The sequence below is a fragment of the Macrobrachium nipponense genome, chromosome 28 (assembly GCF_015104395.2).
Source record: "Macrobrachium nipponense isolate FS-2020 chromosome 28, ASM1510439v2, whole genome shotgun sequence".
Taxonomy (NCBI): Eukaryota; Metazoa; Arthropoda; class Malacostraca; order Decapoda; family Palaemonidae; genus Macrobrachium; species Macrobrachium nipponense.
In genome coordinates, this window is record NC_087217.1 from 69,369,672 (window position 1) to 69,380,894 (window position 11,223).

General features: G+C 34.2%; 1 protein-coding gene across 1 annotated transcript in view; it reads left to right on the top strand.

The window, feature by feature from the left end:
- LOC135201862 (uncharacterized) overlaps nucleotides 1-10,307 on the top strand; it is a 193,279-nt gene extending 182,972 nt beyond the window's left edge. The window contains exon 3 of the mRNA XM_064231162.1: nucleotides 1,719-10,307. Within this exon, the coding sequence (XP_064087232.1) occupies nucleotides 1,719-3,369 (1,651 nt within the window). The 3' untranslated portion in view covers nucleotides 3,370-10,307. The remainder of the gene's footprint in view (nucleotides 1-1,718) is intronic.
- The last annotated feature ends 916 nt before the right edge of the window (nucleotides 10,308-11,223 follow it).

Genomic DNA, 11,223 nt, shown 5'->3' on the forward strand with positions numbered 1-11,223 from the left:
GACTCTTGATGATTCCACCACCACGTCTGTGCAGGCTAGAGCACATGACGTTAGGGGTATTGGTCCCCCTCTGACTTTCAAAAAGAACTTGGCTGTACATAGAGTGCTGAGCGCTGGTACTTGGTTACGCCAGTCCACGTTCACCTCCTTCTATCTTAAGGATGTTCCCCACAGATCTATGGACACGTTTTCCCTGGGTACTGTGGTGGCTGCCCAACAGGATGTGTAACTCATAGTTGTATCTTACCTAAGATGATTGTGTGGATGAGAGAACAAGTGAGTTGGCTGGTCTGTTTCTTTCTCTTGTACCTTTCCTTTTTCCTTCGGGCGGTTTAAGGAATAGACACGTCACTTGCTGGACTGGTCTGATACAGGTGAGTGAGGTAGTCATACTGGTAGTGTGGTTGTGCGATATACAATATCTTACCCACTATTTGGTAGCATAGGCTCTGCTCCTGGGCAAGGAGTCGGGAGCACTACAAACCCTAATGTCTTGGTTTGTTATTGGACACTCAAAGTTTCTCTTTGGTTCTCTATACAATGGTTATCTCCTATTGTTAAGACCGAGGGTTTGTTCACATATGAACAAACGACAAATTTTCTAAGACAATTTGTATTTTTCATAGCACAAGCCTGAGGTCTTAACGTTATACTGCCTACCTCTAGCCGCCCCTCTATTTGTTAAGTCATCCTGAGTTGGGAAAGACTGGCGTAGATGAGTGGTGTTTGACCACTCTTCACCCGATCTACGCATGTATTGCCAGATATCACAAGATTCCTTGCTTTCATCTGCTTTTTAACCGGATCCAGCTAGGCTCTAGAAATTATCCTATTGTTAAGACCTCAGGTTTGTAGCTTTGAAAAATACAAATTGTCTTAGAAATTTTTCATATTTTTCTATGAGAAATATCCACAAGTTCCTTTCTTTTTTAAATTAATTTCATCATAAAATGCACTTTTTGTGATAAAGCTATTTAAAAATACCAGGTATACAAATTTTTAGTGGGTTTTTCTTGAGTTTTAACCAACAAAATAGGCCATTTTAATTGTTTTTATAGGGGTTCTGACTATTCGCAGGGCTATCTGGTCGCATCCCACACGAATATGGGGGACCACTGTATAACTATTTTTTGCCTCATTTTTTTGCAAATGTTCAATTTTAGCATGAGGTGTTAAGCCCTTAGCCCTACCGTTGCAGCTTGGACTATTTCTCATCAGCCAAATATGATAGTAACCTTGGCTTTCTGTCTTATTATTAGTTGCCAGGTATCCTGCTACATATTGAATTTTGAGAGCATAAAGGTACACATTGGTGTATAGGAGTGCACCTTCATATATGAAGAGAGTAATTTTCTGTAGTTTTGGACTGTTAGTTATGGGTTTTCAACGCAGGCACAAGAGTCACCATCCTTTTTCCTTGTCAAGATCCTCTGACAAGTCTCGGTATGAGGACCTTATACCCTGTTGTGGTTCCAGTGTCTACCTATTGACGAAGTTGAAACCTGTCCATCCTCCCCACATCTTAGTGGGTGGTCATAAGGAAATATGACAGACCATAAATATTCCAGCACCATCTGGTGGGAAACAGGTGAATGCAAAAACAGTCCTAGTGAGTTAGCCTAGCATATATTAATTTTGTCATAAAACTTATCATTTTTCAGCAAAAGATTTTACAATTTAGTATTGTTTGTAAAGTTAGGTACTATCATCTTTTCCAGGTCATCACTACCAGAAATTCAAGGAAAAGATTACTCAGTATCATCTTGGCAAAAGAGGTCTTCACCTTCACACTCACTTCAAGTAAGTAGAGCCCTATCATCTTCTCTTAGTTTAAAGAAGCATGATAAAAACTCTTTAGATTTAGATGATTGGAAACCAAAAAATATGAGCTCTCCCCATGGCCTCCACAAGAGAGACCATGCCCATAAAAGGTTACATAAAACACATCCAAAGTATGCAGAAGAGCAAACAAATTTTATTAGGTTTAAAGTGCAAAATTGTCTTGATAGGGGACAAAAACCAGATATGGATAGTATACTGAAGGATTGGGAACATTACTGGGATGATAATTTTGTGAAATTATCGGAAGACAGCCGGACTGCCAAGCGAGAAAATAGAAAATTGTCATTCAGTAGTTATAGTAAGCAGTCTTGTTCTTCTGATAGTTTTGTAAGTAGTGGTAATTCTGAAAGTAATAGTGAAAGCTCAGATAACAGTAGCAGTTCAGATTCAGAGGACCATAAAAGGTGTAGAAAATCTAAGTACAAGAAAGAAGTAAGGTTGCAAGACAGAAGATCATCTTCGGATCGAAGAGGCACTGGAGTTAAGAAAAGAATAAATACTACATCGCCTACACACAAACATCAAGATGAGCCATCTTCACGGGGCAGAGGAAATTCTAATAGTTCACCTGAATCAGCTTCTAGAGTGAGTGATGCTCACACAAAATGGAAGAAACATCGTCGTTCACCTTTTGAGAGAAGAGTTGATAGTATGAGGAAGAGGAAACAGAATTACCTTGATAGGAGACATAAATCTTCAAGAAGAGAAGAGAGTTATTCACCATCAGACAGAGAAAATGACCAAGGAAGAGAGCAGAGCTTTTCTCCAAGACGTAGTGAAAAGGGCATAAGCAATAGCATATCCCCCATTGATAGAGAATTTCTGAGAAGAGAAAAGTATAGTCAGTCACCTACAGATAGAGACATAAATCTCATGAGGGAGAAAAATAAGTATCCATTACTGAACAAAAAAATTGAAGGAAGCCATTCTTATGGCAGAATGAGAAGAGCAGATAAGGAAAAAGATATTGATGAAGATATTATAGTTACAGAGGTGGGAGAAGATGTGACACATCCCTTGCATTTGGAGGGCTTAAGTTCTAGAATGTACAAAGAAACATCAAAAAGTGGGGAGTGTGGAGACCTTGCATTTTTGCAATATATTTTGAAAGTAAAAGAGTCAAGCAGCAGTCAGCAGAGTACTAGTATAGTTCCTGAAAGTGAAGAGTTACAGACCAATGAATGGAAGAAAAAGAAATCGTACAATTCTGAGACTGTAGAGGTTACTAGTAAGAAGTCATGTAATGTCCTAGAAGTTTTTGAGGTGCTTTGTCAGTTTGGTGATAACTTGGGTAACTTAAAGAGTCCCCTTGAACTTTTGTATAGTAGAGCCTTGCAGATTCATTCTTCAGGTTTGGAGGCTGCTTCCTTATTGAATGATAAGGATAATTTGACACTTTTGTATCTGGTAAGCAGTAAGTTGAAGAAATCTGTGAAGTGTACAGATTTAAGTATCATTCAGAAGGTAATAATTGATGAAGCACTGGTGAGGCTTGATAATTTCCTAGAAAACACTCTTCCACAATAGACATTTAAGGCAGAGCAGTAGAATGTCTGGGGAAAAGTGATATAAAACTGGAAGAATGCATCACTGAAGAATTGTAAAAAACTGTTAATTTTCATGTCAGTGAAAATAATTTTACAAAAATGTTATAGAATGTCAAAACAGAGTAGTTGAAAATATAGGAAAACTTGAAATTATCAAAACACCACAACACAAGACATACTGTCTGTACAAGATTGTCCTTCATCTTCAAAGTTGTACTCAAATTGCAAATGACATGGATGCTTTTTGTGACATAAGTTTAGTAAAACTAACAAACATAGGAGACTTCATATCTCTCCAAAGATACATTGTAAGGAATTATAGTTCTGAAATATAAGCTTAATATCCAAGGGAGTTGTAGTATTTCCTTTTTGAGGACAATATGTTTCCAAGAAGAATTTCACAGACGAGGAAAATGTGTAACAGTATAAACGTGCAAAATATGAAGAATAAATAAGTACTAAGTAGGTTTTCTTAGGCAAAGGCTGACAAAATTTTATGGTTCTAGTTCAAATATATATGAAACTCAAAAACTTCAAGAGTATGAAAACATTGAAGTTTATGTAAGATTGAAATTCCAGAAGTTATTAAAATTATAGTTCCTAATTGAAATTAATATTGGTACCTGAGGTTTTTATTGATTTTCAAGGATGCAGAAATAGCTGCTTAGGTTTCCATACATGTTTATAGCTGTGTTGTGATGCTTTAAGGTCAGTTATTTCTGAAAGATAATCATAAAAGAGATAATGGTTTGGCTTGTATAATTAGATAAATTACAAGATGCAATCTTTTTTTCTATAATAGTGGAAAAGATATACATTAAATTGTTCTTGCAACATATACAATCTTTTCTGTTGGTGACTGGAAGGACAATTTTTGAAAGATCTGGGATATGGATCATGTGAGATTTGTGACTTATATTTAAATTTGTTTCATTTGAAGGATGAAATGTCACAGCTTTGAGCAAAATGTAAACTGAAATGCTGATAGAAAATCAAACCAACTTTGGCAATTCTCATTATCTCACTGTAAAAAGTATGTTGAATCTTTTTTCAACACTGGGAAATTGTTAATAAAATACTGCTGATATATAATTGGAGTGTTTAATGAAGTGTTTTGTATGCTACTCTAAGTGAAATAAATTTTGATTATATATTAATCATACCAACAATCTATGTACATAATTTGTTAGATGGTATTATATGATATTGTATTTTAAAATTTTCCTTATATAAATTTTTGGTGTCCTTCCTCCTTTTGTAAGAATAATATATACATATATATACTATTATATATATAAATCATATTTGTTTTTCTATATATGAACAATTTGTTGCATGCTATGCACTTCAGTTTTGTAAGAGACAGTGCTCAGTATTTAGCCCAAATTGTATATGAACCTTTGTTTCAGTTGCATATACATACTGCATTGGTAACATTCATGGGATATGATTAAAATGAATTGGTTCTAACAGTCCGGATTCATTTTGTAATACTATAGTACGTACATAAAAATGAGGAGCATGTTTTATGTTTTTGTGCTTGCCAGAAAGATATTAACTAAGCTTTACTAGAAAATCGAATCTGTGTAAATTGCTAGGTTATTGCACCCATTAATGTGTACCAGGTGAAGTACTGGTAAAAAAATGTACAAACCATTTGACCAGATGATGTACGTAATTATCATCCATCCTCATGAGATGAGTTTGTATGTTGTCAGTAGGTATATCCTGTAGCTAATGGCAGACTTACTATGCAGGTTGGCAAAGCATATTAGGCTGGAAATACAGAGTTCAGAATTTCAGAAATAATGAAGAAACAACCAGTACAGTACTACTCGCTCATTAGTTCCCATTGTCCACAGTGTCTGTCAAGAGAGTGTAGGGGAGGTGCGTACCATTTGTTATTACAATACACTGGATCTGTGTTAGTTTTGGCAAGATTAGGTAACATTCCCCTTGAAATATGTTTTAAGAGCAAAGTTCTTCAAATACAAAGCTTTACAGAACAACAGCTTATTTGTTCTAAACGTGACAGATTACCTTGGGATGGCAAAATGTAGCTGAGCAACTTAGGTAAAAATCTGCCAAAACATGCTGAATTTAAAGCCTTTTTGTACTGATGTATCATAATAAATTAATTTCATCTTCCATTGAAAAATTTTATTGATTTTCCTTGTAGCTTCTCAATTTGGTAGTACATATAGTACAATTTAAAGTAACGTTCAGATTCTGTGCAGAAGTTACATGGGAATAATGACATCCATCACTTCTAATATCTGGCAGCCTCTTGTAGAAGCAAAGAGTTTCTTGTGTACATATTGCTACTATACAGGTAATTGTACATTCTTGTTATTCTGTAGCAGGCTCATGGAAGTAGCTTCCCATTTGTATAATAAGTTCTCATGTTGTGGATTTTGTTTGTTTAATATAGAACTTGTGTGTACAGTGTGCTTGATCAAGTTCTGATAATCTTGTGTGATTCCATAAGAAATAAGAGAAGAAAATGTCTCTGTTGGTTTCTAGAGCCTTGTCCCACCAAGTCATTTTTATTATTGCTGTTTTATTAATAATATGAAAGCATTGTGGATTTTACACAATTATGTTGATTGAAAAGCAAATTGATAAAAATAATGGAAAGGCTTCTAAGAATTAGGTAATTCTTTAGTTCTTTGATCAATAATGGGACCTTCTACTTGGCTGTTGTATATCCTTTTATCCAAATGGTCAAATATTTCAATACAGTGATGATTTTGCTCAACCTAGATGCCATCATGGTTATCAAATGAAGATAGTCCCAATTGTTACAGTTGGTTTAACTTGGCAGCAATTGCCATATACCTTTCTGTTAATGATTGTACAAATATTGTCATATCTTGCATAAGTTAATGTGATTAAGCTCAAATTTCTGTTCCTCTCATAGCCTCTCCGTGGGTATTACAGTGAGCACCATAATGCACAAGAAATTAGGAAAGTTTTACTGAAAGCTCAAGTAAGACAACCTGATATGTTTAAAGTAAAAATACCTCAAGTTTTGATAAGTACTATTGTACAAGAATGAATTACGGTGGTGTGTATTTTCAGATTTGTTACTTTGATGTTCATTTTTCAGTGGAGATATGATTATGTAAATTACAAACACTCCTCTACTTAATAAGCCTTAACACCCAGTTAGGGCATACAACTGAGTGGTGAATAGCTGTTGAAAATAGTCAGATTGGTGTTTGAATCAATGAGATAGGTAAGGTTTTCCATAATTAGGAAGCCTCTGTCATATCTACCTCAAGCTTTCATTTCTTGATTCAGTTCAATTTTGTCTAGTTTAAGATGTGAAACAATTGCTATAAGATTTTGGTTTTTCCTAATCTTCCTCATTTCTCCTGTTTTCTGCTTAGTTCTATTTCCTTATGAAAAAACAGAGAACTGTATTTTTCAGTTTGTTTGCTTTGGTGCATCCAAAGCTACTCTCAACCACCATACTTCAGTACAGCTGTCATTATACAAGTAGGTGCTGTATAGCTGCAATTCAGTTGTTGGCATATGCTCTCATGCATTTGTTTTTCATATTTAATGTCATTTTGCAAGTGTTTTGTACCAGAGTTGTACTTATGTTGTATTCATGTAATGGTTTGATTATTTGTGGCTCTTTCAGCAGAGTAAAGGAAAGTTAATCTCAAGTCTTAAGTGTAATCAAGTACTAGTACTTTATTTTCAACCCTGTCCAGAGTTCAAGGGTTGGTCAAGCAATGCTTGGATCCAAGGAAGTTTTGGCAAACTAACCCCAGCAGGCAGGAAATGGGTGCCAAGTGTGAGATATGTGAGGTTTTTACATTAACTTTAGTGCTGGAGAAATTCCTTGTACAGTCGCAGTGGCTGGATCTCAAACACATTCAGAAGTATGACATGAAGAACATAGTTGGGCCTATTTATGAGGTCAGGGCGACTAGAATGCTTCAAGAAATAGTGATGATGATCCAGTTGATGTTGGGTTGTTTAAGGACCTTTTACTAGGAACACCTTTCAGATGCATGAGAACATTTCCTATAGCAACTAAGGTATATCAAGATAATAACAGTTCAGGAGCATTCAAAATCAAGATCATTAAAAAAATAAAAAGGAAAATCTTGCGATAAGAAAGATCACTGCAGGGAAGCAATGTTTACTCAATTTCAGAACAAGTTCCAGCTGAGTCAGGACTGCCTAGCTGTAAATAAAGTCAGAAGAAATGTGCCCCTGCCAAGCATGGTTAGTAGAAGTCCCAAAAAGTAAAATATGCTTTCCAAGCCATTGGGGTCCTTGAGGAGCAAAAAGGACATAAGAATGTTAGGGGACTACATATTTGTCACCCTTGCACATGCCTCAGTATTAGCTTTATCTCCCTATTTTCTCTATGATAGAGACACCACAAAAATTTCATATACAGGTCATTAACAGGCTCAGATACATAGTCATGTAGTTTTGATAATGTCAAGGTGACTAGACATTGTCTTACATGATTTTTGAAGAACTTTATATAGCTTAGAATGTTAATTGTGCCAGCATGTTTAAGTGGGAATGGAATGTTATTCAAGGTTCAGACCAATGGTTCCTTTTCAAGTGTCTGTACTAGTCAACAGATTTGCTCTAGAGGACTGAAGTTTGTTATAGGCATCCCACTGCAGAACAAAGGAGAGTGGTTTACCATCATACCCTCTTCAGTCAGCTGTATAACAATGTCCAAGCGCTTAATATCCCTGCTTGGAGTTATTTCAGGAAGCCTTCTAACTGAAGACAGATTTTCCAGCTTTGCAAAGACTTATAAGTGAATTATAGTGGATTTTAGTAAGTAAAGTGGACCACTTATGTGGTTAGTGTGGTGACTTAATCTCTAGCCTTTTGTCACTATTTTCATAGTAGATTTGTTCAGTTTTCTGTGACAAGGGAAAAGCTGCCCTATTCTATTTATTGATGAATTGTACATTATATGATGTTGCTCTTTTTACCTCAGTCCCATCTCTTAACTGTAGACCTGTGGTTGCCAAACTCAGCAGAGAATGAAGTTGAGCTCTAAAAAATTCAAAGTAGGTTGTACTAGGTCTAGAACATGGGATATTCCTATCCAGATATGTTCATTGCCAATATTTCTTAAATACATGCAACTTATTTGAAAATTAGGTATAATTCTTCACTGCAAATTCACTTTTGAGAAATTTTTATGGGCAGTTGCCTCTTCTGTTATGCAAGTATGTATAATGGGAAGTTTCAGGATTTTCGGAGACCTGTGTTAATATTTTCATTTGTTATATTTTGGTTTGTGTGTATTGTTACTTGGTTTGGGCTTCCTTTAAAATTTTTTGATAAAAAATTGAGTTCCATTATAGTATATGTTATTCTAAGGGCTTTTCCTCTTTTGGAAAGGTTTGCCTATCATTTAACCATCACTTTGATTTTTACAGCCATTCAGTATTTGGTAAATTCCATTAGTACTGGGTATTTGAGTTTAGGTAAATTAAAAAAATTTTCATCTGTGAAACATGGTAATCATTAAGGATTTTTCAAGTAGATTAAAAATTTTTGTATTTCGTTTTTAATAGGAAATGTTCTAACCACCCATCAGTACTGCTTAAGAAAATCATTACTTTTAACATATACATTGCTGTGATAATGTTATATTACTATATTATCAAATCTTTTATACAGCTCTTAAGATCAGTACTACCTTGTCAGTGGTTCAAAAAATATACCTGGAGGTGGGAAAACTGGTACGTAGTTAACTCTTTGAGATTCCAATGATGATTCTGATGGTTACAGATGACACTTGTATTAAAAGTTTTCAGCTAAATTGCTTATGTAATTTTGACATTATCTTATGTGTTCACTTGTTGAATGCACCACATTAAAGGAAAGTTATTCAACTTCAAAATGACACCATAACTAGCTGTATTTCATGAATAAATTTACAGCAACCCATACAAGAAAAACATTGCTATGTCCTTTCCTTATTTAGCCAAATTGTGATAAACTCCCAAGTATCAAAGGCATAATGTGCTCCCTTTATTGCTTGTCTTTTTCAATTTTTCCCATGAACCATCATTACCCTTTGGGATGCCTCACTATCAGAGTTCTGCAATGTTACTGAACATTATCTCCATTTTACAAGATGTTTTTTAGGCATATCTGGGAAGTAATACTACTTGTTTTGAATTAGTCCCAGGTCAGTTTAAGCTCTTAAGATTTATAATATGTGCAATATGGTCTTGACTCACAGCCATATACTATACTGTATATGAGCTTATACATCTTAGAGAATATTTCTTCATATGCTATACAAGTCTTTTATAATTTAGCATGTTACTGTTGTTACTCAAGATGAACACATTTATAGCATTATAAAACTAGTACGTACATACTACATGTAATAGGTCACATCATGTTTTGTTGATTTCTGCAGATGTAAAAGAACTGAAGTCCTTTGTAAATTATATGATAAAACAATGTAATGTATGTTTCCCATATTGGAAAACATTTAAGAAATGTTTTACAATGAGATAATAGATATAGGGCCTAGGTGTATTTCGTCTCAGTAGGTCAAATATGTAGTTCTTCATTCCACATCTGATAATTGTATTTCTTTTTTATGTTTGTTTTCACTCAATGTACTGTCTTGTATATTTTTTACTCAGTGTACTGTCTTGTGAGATATACTATTTACCACTTGTTGTAGCGAGTTATGCATTATAATTTTACAGTGTATATAGCATAGTACAGATTTACAGTTGTAGTAATTGTGAAACACTGTATTGTTTAGTAGTTGGAAAATGTACTTTTATGCTTAATATGTTGTAATTTATGCTTATGTTTTGTAACATTTAGTATTTACATTTTGTTTACAAAATATGTTATTTTATTGTAAATAGCTTTCAATAAACAGTTTTGAAATGAGCCTTTTTATTACTTGATACAAATTTTAAATTTTCCTATATGATACTTCAGTGCACTTGTTACATAAAGATGTCTTTCCAAGTCTGTCTGTTATCAAATTTGCTTCTATTTTATTAGTCTGATTTTAAATGCACTGAGAGAGGTGAAATATATATACCGTATGCAGGTTTACACATTTTGTTTTATCCATATTTTTATTGTTCATTGGTTATATATGTACTGTATATTACTGATTCAAATATCCAGACTAAAAGTCATTGGAGAACCCTGTCTAGATCAGTAAAAGAGCCAGAGCCAGAACTAGTATAAGTTTTAAGGATGATAGCCTGGCCAACTACCCAATTATGTGGTGGTAGTACAGAACACTATTTTCACTAGTTTATCTCCCAATAAATGCATTAATGATAAAATGAAGTACGAATATTGTAGTGCAGTTCGATTTAACACAACTCAAAAAAATTTACTTATTAGAGAGAGCAAGCTCAAGTTCACATTGCTGAGGGACCCATTAAACTAAACATTTTTATTTATTACTGAAATCTCTTTAACCTTTGTTATTTTGTATCCTTAATTTTAAATTGGCCTCGGATATTTTTAGTTTTTAGTAGCTTTAAATATGCATACCAACTTAGACCTTCAAGTATTGTTTATAATCCTTTTTTATATATGTTCTAAAGAGTCCCTGCTTTTGGCAGTGTTATGGAAAACAGTTTCCTGTTTCAATGACATTTATCTTATACAGTCATCTCTGTTTTTCTTCTTATATTTTTCACATCAGTCTACATATGATATATGTAATCGGTTTCCAAAGGACATGGAAAAATATGTTACTTCCATTGTTTATTTATTTATTAACTTTCCTGTTCATTCTCTGTATATGAGGGAACGAGTAGGAAAGAAAGGTATACAGCCATTT